This window comes from Phalacrocorax aristotelis, chromosome 8, assembly GCF_949628215.1.
Source record: "Phalacrocorax aristotelis chromosome 8, bGulAri2.1, whole genome shotgun sequence".
NCBI classification, from domain to species: Eukaryota; Metazoa; Chordata; class Aves; order Suliformes; family Phalacrocoracidae; genus Phalacrocorax; species Phalacrocorax aristotelis.
The window spans coordinates 39,576,361-39,592,974 of NC_134283.1; the positions used below are offsets into that span (position 1 = coordinate 39,576,361).

Consider the following 16,614-nt stretch of genomic DNA (forward strand, 5'->3'; position numbering starts at 1 on the left):
TAAGGCACCCACCCCCCCGCGCTCCCAATGGTCTCGGCCCCCCCACCGCACCCCTCCTCGTTCCGATGGTTTCGGCCGCTCTGCCCCTTGGGCTGCGCTCTATGGTTCGTCGTGCTTAGAGCGCCCCCGCCGCGGCGGTCTGCGGCACGCCCCGGTACTGTCGTTGGCGGAAATGGCGTCACTTCCGGCTCCCGCCGTCTGCCGGGAGCGAGGCGGGGCGGCGGAGGGGAACGGAGAGGGGCGCTGTCGTCGCCATGTCCACATCGCTGGGCTCGAACACCTACAACCGGCAGAACTGGGAGGACGCGGTGAGGCCGGCGAAGAGGCGGGCCGGGCCGGGCCGTGCCCTGGCCGCCGGGGCCCTCCGCTACTGGGAGGGGCGGGTGGGGACGGGGACACCGGCCGGGGGGGGGCCGCGTCCCTGCCCTCCCCCCGTCCGGGAAGGGGCTGCTGCGGCCACCAGGCCCCCCTGCGGGTTGGAAGAGGCGGGGTGCTGCCCTGGGCGGGCCTCCCCGCCGGGTTCTGGGGTGTCCGGTGACCGTGGAGGCCTCACGGCGGGCGGCGGGGGCTGGGCCGGCCCCGCCGTGGGCCAGCGGCCGCTGTCCCTGAGCTGAGGCCGCTCCCGGGTGGGCACGGTGCAAATAATGGGTGGGGAGGGGCGGTGGGGGCGGTGCCTGCTGCAGCCGGGTCGCTGCAGTGTGACGGTCTCAAAATACACTTCTTGTTTTATGTCAAATTTATGGGTTTAAGTTTTATTTCAAAACGGAGCAGCAGGTCGTGGTTCTTCCACACCCGGGCCTCGAGTCGGGCCTTTCCCAGTGGCGCCTTTGGAACAAACCTTTTTGCATCTTTCAGATGGTCTGATTAAACTCACTAGTTTAAGGTCTGATTTAACTAGCTTTTTTTAACCTAGTTTTAGGTCTGATTTAACTCACTCGTGTTCATCCAGTGTGTGATCTGAATGCTGTGGTGATGAGAATTTGTTGCAAGTCCCTGATTTTTCCTTTTTTTTTGCTCCATGCAGGACTTCCCCATTCTGTGCCAGACATGTCTTGGAGAAAACCCATACATCCGAATGGTACGTGCCTGTTTGACCCTGCTGCCCTTCCCTCTGTGTTGGCCCTAGAGCTGCTGGGTTTTGGGGACTAAAATAAGCCTGGCTGCAGGAGGAGATGCTGAGGTGCACGTGCCCTCCTAATTAGTTGGTTCTGCACAACAGGATTTGGTTCCGGCCATTTGTTGGTATGTGATGTCATGGCATTAGGTATGCGAATTAAGAATAAATTGGTCAAAAAGGTGAGCAAGATGATACAGTCCAATGTCTGGAGCACAGGAGATACTAGAAAGCAAAGGTTTGATACTCGTAAGTCATGTGACATGGAGGACAGTGAAACGACTGCTGAAATATTAAATAGTTTAGCATAATTTCTAAAACGTGCAGGATACGAGCCTGTGCAAATAAGGTAAAGCTGTCTTATGAAGGCTGCCTGATGGTCATTTAAATCCTTGTTCATTTACCTTGGTTTCCTCTGTGCCGGATGAGTCAGGCCATTTATGCTTCTTTTCTCTGTCCTCAGTCTGGTTCCGTGTGACCTACAATTACATTATCTTTTCTTCGCATTTTCATTCCACCGAGTTTGCTGAGAGAGATTATGATATTTTTGTGAAACATAACTCAACTGCCAGTATAGGTGTTATCTCAAAAACTGCTTATTTTCACATGCTTATTTCACATAATGATATAATCTTTGCTTAAAAATAGCTGTTCGTGTTCCATTTAATTCTCACCTCTCATCTCTCTGTGAAGTGGGGCTTATAATACCGTGTTATAATGAATGTCTCTAAACCAACATTGGATTGAGAGATTTTTAGGACTTTAGGATTTTTGCACCTGCCAAGGCGCAAGCCCAATGTGCTATAACATCAATTATATGTTTTATGTTGAATTAATGATATTTTTTCTTGTTGTTTTTGATTATATTTCAGACCAAAGAAAAATATGGAAAAGAATGCAAGGTATGTTTGGTTTTCTTTGAAGAACAAGCATCTACATTGGTGCACATCTAGGAATATTAGATTTTAACATTTAAAAAATCCTGTTGGCTTCAGGAAATTGCTTGTCTGGGTTAACAACTTAAAATGTTTATGTAACTGCAGGAATATTTAGGTCAGTCTACTGTGCGCTGTGTTAGACAAAGTCAGTCTTAAAGTAGTAAAATTACTGAAGACTATTCAGACAGACTTAGATTTGCTCGTGTTTATCAGCATTAGGTTCTACTAATGTTGTTGTACTATATTTGAAGGTGTTTCAGCATTTTAAATCATCTCATGTTTTTCTCTTGTGAGTTTGTTTTTGCTCGTAAGTGGTGCACAAATAACCTGAGTTTAGGTTTTGCTAGGAGTATGTGATTTGTGTTGGCTGTCTAAGAAATAAGCCACAGTTATTTCTGAGAGAGCAAGAAATGTTTAGTGTTGTCTGACTGGGGGAAATTAAAGAGTTTTTTTGCCCCTTTTATCTATCAGTTGTCATCTGAGGTAAGGAGAAGGTGAAATCTTGCTTTCCTTCCTCAAACCGTGCGTTGCAGCAGAAGCAGGTGCATCATTCGAGTGGGTAGGATAGAGACCACTAGTAGTCTGCTGGACCAAAAGTCTCATAACCTCTCACTGGGCTTGGTGTTCTGCTGGTGACTGATTTACAAATAATGGGTAATTTATTTCTGATAGCTCTATACTGACATCTCCTGGAAGGAAGAAGAATTCCTGTTGTCTTTGAGTAGATCAGCATTCGGGTTATTGTAATGAATCAAAAAACCAACCAGAAACCTTCCTAAACCTTTCTCCTGTCAAAGTAGGACACCAAATAGAAACAAATATTTCTTGAGGTCTCAGTCTTAGATGAAGAAGTTGTATTTACAGTTTGATGTGTTTGGACTTCAGGTTTCCCTGCAAGAACTGGAATGGTAACTTCATTTTTCTGTGTGACAGTGATACAAGTGTTGACTTTCTGTCCTTCAGATTTGTGCCAGACCTTTCACGGTGTTCCGCTGGTGCCCTGGTGTTCGTATGCGTTTCAAAAAAACAGAAGTATGCCAGACATGCAGCAAGCTGAAGAACGTCTGTCAGACCTGCCTGCTTGACCTGGAGTATGGTATGTACCACAAAATGTAAACTGAGAGAAGCAGCTGGTCTACTTGCCTCTGAAATAAAAGTTGGTGAAATATCTCTAAATGTGTGCCTGTAATTGGCATGGTTGTCTCGTCATCTCTGGACAGTCTTTGAGAAGAAGAAGCCTTGATGATCACACCTCTCCTGAGGTTCAGGGGCAGCCCGGTATACCTGAGCAGTAGATGAGTTATCTCTGGCTAATGCAGGGTAAAATAACTATTCCTGCTCTTTCAGCTTGTGCTTCGTATGGATTTGGTGGTAGTTTGGTGATTCTGTATTTTTGTTTCATTCTAGGTTTGCCTATTCAAGTCCGGGATGCAGGACTCTCCCTTAAGGATGAAATGCCAAAGTCTGATGTCAATAAAGAGTACTACACCCAGAACATGGAACGGGAGGTAAGAGAGTGTAGTTGTAGTCATACTGTCTCTGTGTGGCGATGTGTAGGGGAGGAATGACCTAGCTTATCTTGAAATATTTTGCTGTGATTCTGATTCTGTGTGTTAGTTTTCAATGATGATAAATACATAATTATTTGTGTTTTAACTACTGTTTAGATATCTAATTCTGATGGTACTAGACCAGTTGGTGCACTAGGGAAGGCTACTTCTACCAGTGACATGCTGCTGAAGCTGGCTCGGACCACTCCTTACTATAAACGTAATCGTCCTCACATCTGTTCTTTCTGGGTAAAAGGAGAATGCAAGAGAGGAGAAGAGTGCCCCTACAGGTACAAATATAGCTTAAACAATTAATCCATTCAGCACAGTCAGATAAAGCTCCCCTTAGGGTTCGGAGAAGAGGAGGTGCTGCAGTCGACCGGAGAGGCAGCACTGGGACTGGGGTCAGTGCTAAGCTCGCATTCAGTTGTCGCGCAGCGCCAGTGAACGAATCTTTGTTGTGAGAAGTTCGTTTGTGAGGAATGAGCTGCACAGTCTGGTTGTGTTTTGCCGAAGCAGCGGCTGCAGCTCTTCTGTGGCGTAGTTCATTTCTTCCCTTCGTGGTGTCAGTCCCCTCAATCAGAGATCTTTGTGTTTGAACAAGAGGCCATTTGAAATCCAGCTCTTCTATTTTGGAGTGTTGGCTGCTGAGCTGTCAGAAGTGCCATTCATTCAGAACTTGAGGCTGTCCTGGCTGCAGTTTAATTTCTCAGGGCTTTTTGTTCCATTTTGGCATGTTTATGTGAGCAGGGTTGAGCATATAAGTGACCAGAGGCCTTCAGAATGGTAGGTAGCAGTTCAGTCATTTTAATCTGATGCAGCTGTGCCTCGTGTTATGGAATGCTTTGTTTGCTGAACCCTAGACATGAGAAACCTACAGATCCAGACGATCCTCTGGCTGATCAGAACATCAAAGATCGTTACTATGGAATTAATGATCCTGTGGCTGATAAACTTCTGAAACGAGCGTCAACCATGCCTCGTCTAGACCCCCCTGATGACAAGACTATTACTACACTCTATGTTGGAGGTCTTGGAGATACTATAACTGAATCAGATCTCAGGTGTGTTGGTGAATTTGTGTCGCCCTTGCCTTTTTATTTGACGCTTTGATTACTGCTCATCTTCAAGTGAGAAAATCTCTTGCCAAGAAAAAAAATCTGGTTTTCATTTTTCCTCAACGGGCAATTGGTTGGTGGGCAAGTGCAGAGGAGTGCCAGCTTGTTGGAGAACAGATAAACAGGCACATTTTAAATGCTTTGATTAAAATTTCTCTCTTTAAGGATGAGTCATCCTTCTGAGCTGTTGGGGATGCTGTGTTACACTTCTCACAAGAAAGTCTCATAGCCTGTCTAAGTAGCTGCTGCGAAAAGCTGCAGAGATTTTATTGCTCCATAATTGCACAGTGGGGCAAGAGACTTGATTTCTAAGGGTTAGTCTGAAACTGGTGGTGGAGAAAAGAAAGGATCTGAGCGTAACTCTTTCAGCACGTGATGAGATCCTACGTACCCTGCAGCTAGGAGGAGTGGTGTTTCATAATCACTTTTTTTCCCCCCCCACAGAAATCACTTCTACCAGTTTGGGGAGATTCGGACAATAACTGTAGTGCAGAGGCAACAGTGTGCTTTCATCCAGTTTGCCACCCGGCAAGCTGCGGAAGTGGCTGCTGAAAAATCCTTCAACAAACTCATTGTCAACGGCCGCAGGCTCAACGTCAAATGGGGAAGGTGAGCACGGGAGGAGGAAGCCTTGTGGATGCTGCCACAAGATTCTTCACTCAGTTTATGCAGTGCTCATGAGCAGGATTGGATTGGGTTGGATATTAAGTTGGGGTAGACACCAATTTGGTAAATAGTTTGGTTTTCTTTCAGCAGTGGGATCTGGGTTAGAGATCAAACAAATTGTGCAAGGGGTTTTCCTGGCGGAGGGTTATGGATAGGTTTCGGTAGTTTTGCATCTAATCCATCTCCTGTAAACACTGTTTGCACACTTTGTACTAGCTGTCTCTGATCTTCTGTGAATTTGTCATGGATCTGGATTAGATAATGTGAAAGTATTGTGGTGTGAATATCTGCTTATCCTGCTTTTTTTCGTCCTTGTTCTCCAACTTTTGTCTGGTTTTTAGGTCCCAGGCAGCGAGGGGAAAAGAAAAGGATAAGGAAGGTACTACAGAATCTGGGATAAAGCTGGAGCCAGTTCCAGGACTTCCCGGAGGTAAGGGAGTTGTTTTCATCTCTCAAACGTTTAATGCTGGCTTGAGAGAGGGTGGTGATAAACCTCTGAGAGCAGTAACAGAAGTCAGGACGGTGGAGGCACTGGTGAGCCCAGAGCAGGCAGTTACAGTAGGTTTGCAGCGGATCCAACTAGGATGGAAGGGGAGCTTTCTCAGGAAGGAAATTCGTGATGAAAAGAGAGTTCTTTATGTGATGAGTGAAAAGTTAAAGCTGAGTTAGTTACTTAGGTCTGAGATGCTGGCAACACACACTTTTCAAGGCTTGGTTAATGTTTTCCTAATCCACTGAGTGTTGTATGACGGAAATAGCAAATCTGGTTTTGGGTGAAGAAAAATGGTGACTGTTATGGAGTTTCAGTGTGGTCCCGCTTCTTGCTCCACTTCAGGTGTGCAGTAGCAGCAGCAGTTTGCCCTTGTGGAAGAACTGATTGCGCCTCTTCTCTGAAAGCAGATACCTCTGTGTGTCTTGATCAAGAGATTTTTCCATAACCACCGTGTGCTTTTTCTGCAGCTCTGCCCCCTCCTCCAGCCGCAGAAGAGGAGGCTTCTGCAAATTACTTCAACCTACCTCCGAGTGGCCCTCCAGCTGTGGTTAACATTGCACTGCCACCTCCTCCTGGCATTGCTCCCCCACCACCTCCAGGTACTTGTGTTTTCCTCTTCGAGTGGGGGTGTCTAACTCAGTGTTAGATGATCTAGTCGTCCTTGCTCAGCTGTGCTGTAGCACTGATGCGTGCCCTGAGTTGATTTTCCTCATCCCTGATCATACAGTGTAAACTGATGATGTAAACCGAGCTGTCAGCACAGCTCAATTAAACTGAGCTGCTTGCTGTGGTATGTATTCACTTGCAAATTCTCAGACATGTCAGAGATCCCTGTTCCTGGTACCGAGCAAAAGCTACTCGGTGCTTTTGCTGGCTGTGTAAATGCCACATTAACCTGCACTTGAAAGGGCAATTGTGCAGCTGGTTGAGCACCAGCCTGTGTTTGGCTGTGTGTATATATCTAGCTGGAGACCCTCTTTTTGTGGGATGTCAGACTCTTGTGGATATGCTTTGCTTTGCTCCATGGCCGAGTAGGAAGCATTTAGATTGGCAGTACCGGCGCTTGTTCAGTCCCCGCACTGGCTTTTGTCTGTGTTGGGTAAGGATTGCCCTCAGTTGTACTGGAAAGAGGGGAAGGAGTTTGGGGATTTGAAGAATCATGGGAGATGTGCACCTTTCTAAGGCACAGCTGTAAGCCAGCTGTTTTCCGTCGGTAGTTTCAAGCCGTAGTACATCTGTGTGGGTTGTTCTTTGCTTTCTCTGAAGCTGCCAACTTTGTTCCCGCAGGTTTTGGACCACACATGTTCCACGCCATGGGGCCCCCGCCTCCCTTCATGAGAGCCCCAGGCCCCATTCACTACCCGTCCCAAGATCCCCAGAGGATGGGTGCCCACGCAGGAAAGCACAGCAGCCCCTAGCACGTCGTGCCACCCTCGTTGTTTAAGCAAATGCTATTTTCTAGTTACCATGGTAGCACCATATGTTGAGCTGTGGGTGAGCTAGAGAAGCCTTATTTCCCTGCTTGCAGACACCGGGCAGGCTGAGCTCTGTGTCTCCACTCATAATCGGGTCGTTGATAACAACCCAGGTCTTTCATTTAGTGTTGGGGAGGGGGGCGGGGGGCAGACAGAAGGGCTGTCGGGGCGTCTGTGGATCAGGTGTACCAGAATTACAGTGCTATCCATGTATCCCGTTTGCACACTTTTGAAATAAACTTCTGGAAAAACAAAACTGAACCCTTTACAAGCCCATTTGATATTCTTGGTCTGAATGCTGTGGACTATGTAAACGTAACCAGAGGCTCTTCTCTGTCAGGTAACTAATGACTTACTGTTCTAGTAAAGAGCTGAAAAACAAGCTCATCAGACGTGCCAAACCCATGGCTTTGCCTTACTATTGCCACAGCATTTTCCTTCCTCCTTTTTCCTGACTTCCTCCTTAAAAAGAAACATAGAAAACAAAACCTTTTTTGAAACTTCACTTCTAATCCTGCATGTCCTGAGTAAGATAAACGTTAGGTCCTGTGAGCAGCTGCCGGGTAGCGCAGTCGTGATATGGAGTGACAGGTTAGCAGCGGCCTTTCAGCCCCAGGGCTGAAAGAGGGCTTATGTGGCTGGCAGCCACAGGGGGAGGACACAGTGCAGCTGCAAGCTTGAACTGGGTATACTGGGAGCGTGATGAGGGCTTTTGAGGCCTGTGGCTACAGTCTCCTCTTAAGCTGTGAGATGGATGCTGCTTTGTCCTGCTTTGATAAGATGTGAAACTTTACTTTCTGTGCTCCAACTAGGGTGTTTTTGTCTGGGAGCAGCTCTCCCTGCATCGAGTCTGCTGTTGAATAAGGTGCATGTACGTGTGGCTGGAGGATTTTAAGTTTATCTGTATGTCAGCTGCTTTCACATTATGGATCTGTGGACATATTTCTGTAAAGCAAAACATGGTGGGACCTATTCTGAAGCCTCATTTGCTTGTTTTAAAAAAATACACTAAAATATTTGAGTTTTTTGATGCTTTGCTTAGACCCTGCTTCCCAGAGCACAGTGTCTGAGGACTTTGATTTTTATTTGGCTGCTGCCAAAGCCAAGATGCAGAGTGAGCAATGACAGTGCTACCGTGTGCCATGCCATGGGGTCCCGCTGGTGCTGCCACCGAAGGCACGTGTGCTGCTGCCAGCCCTGCAGGGCTCTTGGAGGTGGCGTAGCACATGTGGCACCTGGGGTGTGGCTGGCATGCAGGCTGGCTTTCTCTGGAGAAAGAGCTGAGCTTTGGGTGAGGGCCATTAGTTTTCATCAGGTTAAGAGCCACCCTAGGGCAGTGTTGGAGAACAGGCAGAGGCCTGATGGTGGGTCGGGGAGGGCTGCAGCGTTTGCCGCTGCCGTCGGGGCTTGTGAGCTCCACGCAGGCAGATCTCGACTGCAAGCAGGCTTTACGTTATTGCAAGTTATTTATTATTTGCAGCCAGGTCCACAGGGGTACATGGATCCTTCAGCTGACGGACAAAGAGAGAGGGCTTTGGAGGGGACAGCAGCTGTGCATCGTAAATGTTTAATGTTTAAGGAATGGACCTTTTTTTTTTTTTCCATTTGCTTGTCCCCTCCTGCTTCTGTGGGACAAACAGAGCAATGGAAGTTTCCTGCCTGAACGATGTGTTGTGGCAGCAGAATCCCTGTGTGGGATTTGTCTGCACAGCATTACAAATACACTTCACAAGTGAGGCAGCTGTTAACTGCGTTTTTACCACAGAATTTACTTGCCCAGTTTAACCACAGTGGTGGAAAGAGAAACTTTTATCCTGATGCTCCTGCCTTTGCAAGATTAAATAAGGGTAACATTAAGAACCTGACAAAAGCAGTTGTAGAAAGCCCGTATTAAGTTAGAGACTTCTGTGAGCAGGGTTTTCCAGATGTTCTGATGACTGCCCTCTAGGCTGCTGTGAGCTGCGTGTCCCGCTGCGTGTCACTGCTGAAAACATTTGTCTCCTTGAATCCTCACTGCTGATGTACGCGTTCATGCAGAAGCCCGTGCTTGCTCTGGAGTCACGGCTGCGCTGCCTTTCCTTCCCGCTGACGGTGAAGTTGCCAGAATGCCCTGGCAGTGTCTTTCAGACTGGTGCGATTTTGCAGTGCAGCTGGTCCAGGCAGGGCCTGATCCTTACTGAACAACTATATGAAGCAAATGTGGCGTAGGTCAATCAAAGGGCTTAGATGTTTAAGCAAGGCATGCAAATAGCAGTAGGAAGGGGAAAGTGATAGCTGCCAAGTGCTAGCCAGTAGCTTGTGGAAAACGGGCACCAGTTTCCAACTCTCAGTGTTCCCCTCCCATCTATCCTGGCTGTGCTGTACGTCTGTCGATAAACAGGCAGATGCCCAGTCCCTTGTTTGTTTTTGTTGTCCAGCCAAGCCCAAGGTAATTGCTTTTAACATGCCAATGCCTTCAGTAACTTTTTTTGCTGGTATTCTTCAATTATCACCTCCTCTTGCCGTCGTGACTGGAATGACAGATGCAGAGCTGTCCCAAAGACGGAATTTCTCTGCAAAGGCACCAGCTGTCGGAGCAGGCCTTATGTGTTGGTGAAGAAGCAGCAAGACAGCTTGGTGTGTTGTAGCTGGCGGTCCTGCCATTTTCCATGAGGCGGGGAAGAGGACAGGCTGTACGGGATGTTTTGTACAGGAGCTTACGGGCATCTGCTTGCATTGACGATGAGAACTTGGCCGGTTGGCTTAGCACTAAGCACCCTTGTGGCAATGCCTGGTATGAGGGGAATTCAAAATGGTCCCAGACTTGAGCTTGTTCAAATCCCATGGAAGAAGATAACTACCTGAGACCTCTAGCTTAGCTTTCACGAAGAATACTTACTCCGCTCGCCCCTACTGTGCAAAGTATGTTTGAGTCTAGCGATAAAAGCATCCGTGGCAATGGGGAAGGGAGCGCGCGTGCTACAGCTCGTCACTCTCTGGCAGAATCCGCATCCAACCTTGTGGCACTCTGTTGAAGTTGGGTCTGTGGGAAATCACCTCCAGAATGCTCAGGTTATCCAGCTCCACGGCGGGCGCAGAGAACAGGTCGCTGACCAGTGTTCTGTCAAATGGGGTGGGAGTCCTGTGGCACGAGGATAAGCAGACTTAGCACGTCATGAGGAAAAGTTGTGCGTGTGGTAAATGTGATGGAAAAAGCAGGTCTGGATGGGCTCACTCTGAGCCCAGCAGGAACCTAGCAATGCCTGTAGCAAATGGGAACCCTCCTCTTCCTCCCCAGGATGGTGTTAGAGCCTCTGCTAGGCCAGCGAGGTGCTTCTCTTGTGCAGAGTCAACCTCAAATCAAGCTTTGGCAGGCCCGGAGAGTGGGGTTTGGTGCCTGTCTTGTGCAGGGGAAGGGAGGAAGCGTGTTCCTACCTTTACCACAGTCTCTTTTGATGGGCTCTGCCAACAGCAGTAGAGATGTTTTGTGTGTGAAAGAGGTTAGATTAAGAGAGCAGGTGATGATTTCAAACCCGCTGATCTTTAGAAAGTGACTCGTCTGCAGCTAATGTGTTCTGCAGAGGGCTGAGGCTGATAGTGCTGCCTCCTGATTGCTCTAACACATGTGCAGGCAAATGTCTTTCTCTTGGCCCTGGTTCCAATCTGCCTTTTGGGACAGCTTCGCTTGAACTAGGACTAATAGGAGGAGCTGTGTGGGGGCAAGAGCTGTCATCCCTTTCTGTTAGAAATGTGGAAAGGGACCGGGGAAGAGAGTGCCCGCCCCTGAAAAGCTAGGAATGTTGGTTTTGGAGCAGCACACGGAGGCTGAGCTATCAATGAGGCATAGCTGGGAATGTTTGCTTTGGGAAGCGCTGCTTGAACATGAGTAACGTGGCACTGTTTTGCAACAGTGTCCTAGGGAGAAATAAGGCGGGAAAGGTAAATGAGAGAGGTTTGTTCCAGAAACTTTCTCCCTTTTAGGAAAAGACAGTCCTTTTCAGAGCTTGGTTTTCACTCTCCCTTAAGGCATCACACCTTAACAAGGTGGCCACAGGTCTTTGCATCACAGCCTGAATGTTTAAAATTGGGAATAAATCACTCTGCTTTAATGCCATTGCTGTTGAGATGGTGAATTTGCCCTTGCCCTGTGACCCACGTGAGCTGTGCTGGGATTCACCTAGCCTTAGGCAAGACCACTGGCTTCTCACTAGCTGATTTGCTCCAAAAAGGTTGTTTTTCTGCACTTTGGTATTTGATGAACTGAGAAGTGATTTAAAAACCAGCAGCTTGGAAGATCATGAAAAGCCCAGTTAAAAGCAGATTGGCTCTCTGAATCTTCATGCCTCAGTGAAGAATTAGAGGAGGTGGCGAGAGGCTTGGTGTTAAATTAGCATCCATCTGTATTAAATAACAGTTCAAGACTTTAAATAGAAAGGCAGCGTGTGAGAGGGGAGAAATGGTACAGGGTAAAGCATTATTCAGAAACATGCCCTTGCTTCAGGCCCTGTCCATAAATAAATACTGAGGCAGGAACATGGCTAAAAGTTGAAAGAAAAGAGCCAAGTTTCTGCAGCCGCTCCTTGTTCTCCCCATACGGCACCTCCTCGGATGTTACTGCTCCAGGAAAGCTCAAGATGGCTGCGTAACTGGGAAGGAGACCCTGAGGGAATAGCTAATGCAGCCCCTTTGCTTCTCCACACTTGCCCATGGCTGCCCATGGGCTCTTGTCCCTTCTGTTAACCTCATCTCCCTCAGCTCCACTCCAGTGCAAACCAGTGTGCTGCCACGCTTTCACTGGTGTGGAAGGGGGTACACAGAGGGGCTGAGTGTGCAGCACCTCTGTGCTGTTCACCTCACCGGGCCTCACGGCAAAGCCCTGGGGCTGAGGGAGCGGAGAGCAGCAAAGGGAGGGCGGCAGCACCACCTCAGCTCTGCCGGCGGCCAGGCTGATCTCTGCCCTTTGGGACACGGTTCCCATGCAGAGGGGCCGTAGTTCCCCCCAGCCCCTTCTGCCAAGCGGTCAAAGTGCAGCAGTCGCCTCCCCCATGACTCAAACCCAACCCTGGGCAAGCTTAGGAAAGCTGCCATCTGCAGAGGCCCAGCACCATGGCAGATGGTCTGATGGGGGGGCACTGGTGTGTCCCAGTAGGGAGCTCCAGTGGGAGCTTGCTTACTGGAAGGTGACTTCGGCCAAGCCACCGAGGCTCATGTACTTTCATCCTCATGGAAGAGGCTTTCAGTGAGGAGGAGAGCCAGGACCTTGGTTTGCAGATTCTCTGGGATGATGTTCAGCTTACTAGTTCAGTTCTCATTATTTTACCTTGGGCTGCTGGGGCTTTGCTACCACTAGATCTCCATCTCCTGAATCCCCACCAAACACCTTTCCACAATGGAGATTTTCCTTGGTGGTGTCTACTCCTGACCTTGACCCCAGTATAATTTGGAGGTGCTCAGGAGGTGCAGGGCATGGAGCTGATCAGGCTGAGCCACCAGAAATGGGCCTGGAGACATCAATCTGAAGCAGGTGTTTGGAAGGAATCTGGTGACCTCTTAGCACCTTGTGAGAAGATTAACCTTATACCCCCACCGCTTCCAGCAGCTGCTTGGATACCTTAAGGAAATTAGGAGAGAGACTTGGCACTGTCTGTGCCGTTCTTCCACCCAGCCCAGAGCTGAGCTCAGCTGGGAACAGCAGCAATTCTTTCTCCAGGACCACATGCTTTACAATTAGTCCTCCCAAATTTCAGTTGTCATCCCTGAGGTTACCCCATGAGACCAAGCTGCTTAAGGCTGTGCAAGCCTGGTGATGGAGCTGAGACAAGGTCTGGGGAGCTGCTGGAGGCAGGGACCTTTGCAGAGGAGCCACAGAGGAGCTCCTGAGCAAAAGAGCAACCTGAGCCCTTGCTGCTCCCCAGTGGTGTATAAAGAGTGCATGGACCATTCCCTGGCAGAATGGTAGGTGCTTATTGAGGCTGAAGGGCTTGGCTAGGGGATGGACAGGCTGGTGGTGCCTGTACTTCGGCCAGCATTACCTGTTGAAGCTCCTGAAGTCCCATGGAGCGGGTCTCATGGGTGGCTGGTTCTCGCCATGCACAGTGTTGTCCTTGTCAGCGAGGAGGTCCTGCCATGGGGAGCGGTAGCCCTTGGGGATGGCAGTGATGTTGAACTTCTCTGGGGGGACTTCTTTGAGGGGGCCCGAGTATCCTGCGTGGGGAGAGAGATGGCATGGGCTGCTGCAGCTACAGCCAGGCTGGAGCAACATCCCAAGCAGGGGAAAGGGGACTGGGAACAGCCCTGCCTTTGCATGGCCACAGAGGACCTGCTGTTGGGAGCAGGCCTGCATATATAACATAAATATATGTTATATATTTATACATATAAAAACTTTGGGGGAGGTTTTGGGGAGGACCCATCAGCAGGCAGCAGCTCGCTGCCTCCAGCCCCACTTTACCAAGATTATAATGGTGTTGGCTTTGGGGTGTAGGTGGCATTTACCTGGGGCCAGAGCATCGGGGTTGAGGACTTTGCTCATCTGCAAGACTTTCTCTGTCTTCTTGGGCACTTCAGGGGGGCCACCCTGGGGCAATGCTGCCACGTGGAGCTCGGAGTGATAACTCTGCTGACCCCCGGCGTCCTCCCCTGCCTGCAGAGGGGACAGTCAGTGGGGCACAGTGAGCTCCCCCTGCCCTGGTTGGGACTCAGGAAGCTGTCAAAAGCACTTTGGACCTTCTTCCACCTACTCACCATCCACTCGTTCGCTGTTCCCTCTGAGTCACCTTTCTCAGTGTGGTGTGAGCCACCTGCCCCCAACCCTGGGAGCTGCAGGAGGCGAGGAGAAGGGTTAGTGGGTGCAGGGGGGGAACCAGCACTCTTGGTCTTCGGTGTGTGCTGAACCTGATGCTTGCCCATCTCCATGCCCAGCCCACAAAGCCATCCCTGCTCTCCCTTCATCTTGGCGTAGCGGGCAGCTGAGCATGGCCACCCATGCAGAGAGACCCCCAGTCCCACAAGGAATTGCTCCCCTGCAAAGGCTGTGAGAGCCAGGGAAGGGCTGTCGCACTCAGAGCCAGGGGATGAGAGGGAGACCCACCTCCTTGTAGCCACTGGGATGCTCAAAGATGAAGCGCTGCATCCGCCTCTGGCGCTGCTGGAAGAGCTGGGAGCCACGGTTGTTCCGCAGGGAGAGCTCCTCAATCATCAGGTCCTGCGGCGTGCTCACCTTCTTGCCCAGGTCCAGCCGGGGTGCTGGGGAGGCTGCGGTAGAGCACAGCCACAGCTGAGGCTGCTGCAGCACTGGGGACCCCCATGCCCAGCACAAGGACCGCATGTCCCCTTGCTGGGGTCCCTGTCATGTGGCTCGGCCATGCGACCGGCATTTCCATGGTGGGGGGAATTGTCAGGGAGTTAGCTCAGCTCCAGAGGCTCAAACAGCCTCTTCTGTCCCCATGCATGGACCCCTTCAGCCTTCAGCACACGATTGCTACCTCTTGGGGCTCTAGTGCAAGAAGGGACCAAGAAAGCAGGCACAGAGACTCTGTGGACTGGGGCCAGTGGCTTCAACCAGAGCTGGGTCTGGCCCCTAGGCAGTGGGGGCAGCACTGCCCTGGGACTGGCAGCAGCCCCAGCCCCACTTACCATCCTCAGGGCCTGGTCTCATGATGGTCATCACTTGCTGCCAAGCTCCTGGGGCAGCTCTGCAGGAGGGGGATGGATCCTGCCCAGCTGGAAGAGAGAGGCAGCCCTGGGGTGACACCAAGCATGGGGATGCATCAGCCCAGACATGCCATGGGGAGAGGCCAGGCTTCAGCTGAGCATCTCCCCCAGATAGCATCATCCCTGAACACCTCCCCTGGCCAGCATCATCCTCACGCTACTCTCCATTCCCTTCTATGGATGTAGGGGAACGTCCAAAGCATGCCACCCCTCAGTTCTGCTTGTCATCTTCTCTCTGTCTTTCTTTAGGGCAGAAAATGTCCCCAGGTCTATCCTTGTCTGCAGTATCCTCATATCTGAGCCCCCTCAGAGCAGCACCCACCAGTGCCGGGTGGGCAGGAGCCCTGGCTGCCCCCCCACCAACAATGGCCTCAGCAGAGCTATTTTCAGCTGCTGACCCTAAGGGTGCAGGAGCCACAACCCTGACCCTTCTGGGAAGCTGGCAAGTCTGGCCAGTGGCAAGACAGGGCATGGGACTGCTGGTCTGGGTTGTTTCTTCACGGGGAGGTGGCTGGAGACCAGCCCTGGTCTGAGCCCTCCCCAGGCTGCCCACCCACAGCAGCACCCTCCCGTGCAGCCAGGGTGTTTGGCTCAGTGAGTGTGAGGAGTGGGATGGTGGCTTGGCCCTCTTTGGTGCATCTGGTGTCCCTCAGCTCAGGCTGATGCTGTGCAGCTCCCCTAAGAGCCCTGGAGAGCTGGGGGTCCCGCAGGCCACAGCCGTGGCTGCCTGGCACACAGCTCCCTGCCAGCTCTGAGTTCAACATTAACCATCTGCACGGCAAGCATGGGACCTGTGCCCCATCCTTCCCTCAACACCCGTCTGGGGAGACCACGCCCTGACCCCCATGGTGGCCACATCCCCGCCACCAAGGCTGGGACATCCCCAAGCCCCGTGCATCCACCCACTGACCCCAGCATGGGACCTCTTCTCCCCTACCTGGCCAGGGGACGCCCCAGACCCTGGGGACCGAAGATGTTCTCCTGCTGAGCTGGGGATGAGGACAAAGCCAAGCTGCAGCCACAAGCGCTCGGTGACCCCGGCTGGTCCCCCACGGCACCCCTGGGCTCCCTGCCGCTCGCCCCGACCCGTGCTGGGCTCCAGCCCAGATGCCAAGGTCCAGCCGCGGGACAGCAGTTATTTCTGGCTGAGAAAGGGGGTGGAGCAGGGCTGACCCTTGGGGACTGGGACACTGTCACCCCCATAGGGAGCAGAGCTGATCCTTGAGAACTGGGATGCTGTCACCCCTGTATGGAGCAGGACTGATCCTTGGGAACTGGGATGTTGTCACCCCCATAGGGAACAGGGGTGACCCTTGGGGACTGGGATGCTGTCTCCCCTGTATGGAGCAGGGCTGATCCTTGAGGACTGGAATGCTGTCACCCCCACAGGGAGCTGGGCTGACCCTTGGGGACTGGGATCCTGCCAAACACACACCATCACCCCCCACCCTCCCCCCATCCCCCCCATGGAGCAGGGCTGACCCTTGGGGACTGGGATGGTGGTCATGCAGCAGCAGCAGGAGATGGCCATGTGCCATGTGCGCCCAGGCCACCTTGGGGACGGATTG

General features: G+C 51.0%; 2 protein-coding genes across 4 annotated transcripts; one reads left to right on the forward strand and one right to left on the reverse strand.

Annotated features, from left to right (window-relative positions):
* The first annotated feature begins 172 nt into the window (after window positions 1-172).
* On the forward strand, window positions 173-7,610 carry RBM22 (RNA binding motif protein 22). The gene is made up of 11 exons (XM_075102682.1): window positions 173-308; window positions 1,025-1,078; window positions 1,987-2,016; window positions 3,016-3,148; window positions 3,460-3,560; window positions 3,720-3,892; window positions 4,466-4,666; window positions 5,165-5,329; window positions 5,728-5,816; window positions 6,347-6,478; window positions 7,167-7,610. The coding sequence occupies exons 1-11, from the start codon at window positions 255-257 to the stop codon at window positions 7,295-7,297; spliced, it is 1,263 nt and encodes a 420-aa protein (XP_074958783.1). The 5' UTR covers window positions 173-254; the 3' UTR covers window positions 7,298-7,610.
* Window positions 7,611-8,797: 1,187 nt separating this feature from the next.
* On the reverse strand, window positions 8,798-16,546 carry MYOZ3 (myozenin 3). Of its 3 annotated transcripts, none has more exons than XM_075102688.1 (8): window positions 15,984-16,546; window positions 14,969-15,055; window positions 14,424-14,587; window positions 14,078-14,152; window positions 13,829-13,976; window positions 13,366-13,537; window positions 10,351-10,475; window positions 8,811-9,538 (listed from the first exon to the last, which is right to left on the reverse strand). In XM_075102688.1, the coding sequence occupies exons 2-8, from the start codon at window positions 14,997-14,999 to the stop codon at window positions 9,528-9,530; spliced, it is 726 nt and encodes a 241-aa protein (XP_074958789.1). In that variant the 5' UTR covers window positions 15,000-15,055; window positions 15,984-16,546; the 3' UTR covers window positions 8,811-9,527. The 3 variants fall into 3 exon arrangements, with proteins under 3 accessions (XP_074958788.1, XP_074958789.1, XP_074958790.1); XM_075102689.1 differs by having other exon boundaries at window positions 14,969-15,074; XM_075102687.1 differs by having other exon boundaries at window positions 8,798-10,475.
* Window positions 16,547-16,614: the final 68 nt, after the last annotated feature.

What these genes read in the sequence shown, in the direction of transcription:
- RBM22 (XM_075102682.1), top strand. Translation starts at nt 255, where the DNA reads ATGTCCACATCGCTGGGCTCGAACACCTACAACCGGCAGAACTGGGAG. An exon ending in GGCAGAACTGGGAGGACGCG is followed by an intron (nt 309 to 1,024) that starts GTGAGGCCGGCG and finishes TGCTCCATGCAG; the next exon opens with GACTTCCCCATTCTGTGCCA. An exon ending in GGAGAAGAGTGCCCCTACAG is followed by an intron (nt 3,893 to 4,465) that starts GTACAAATATAG and finishes GCTGAACCCTAG; the next exon opens with ACATGAGAAACCTACAGATC.
- MYOZ3 (XM_075102687.1), bottom strand. Translation starts at nt 14,999, where the DNA reads ATGACCATCATGAGACCAGGCCCTGAGGATG. An exon ending in GAGACCAGGCCCTGAGGATG is followed by an intron (nt 14,588 to 14,968) that starts GTAAGTGGGGCT and finishes GCTCTACCGCAG; the next exon opens with CCTCCCCAGCACCCCGGCTG. An exon ending in ATCCCAGTGGCTACAAGGAG is followed by an intron (nt 14,153 to 14,423) that starts GTGGGTCTCCCT and finishes CGCCTCCTGCAG; the next exon opens with CTCCCAGGGTTGGGGGCAGG.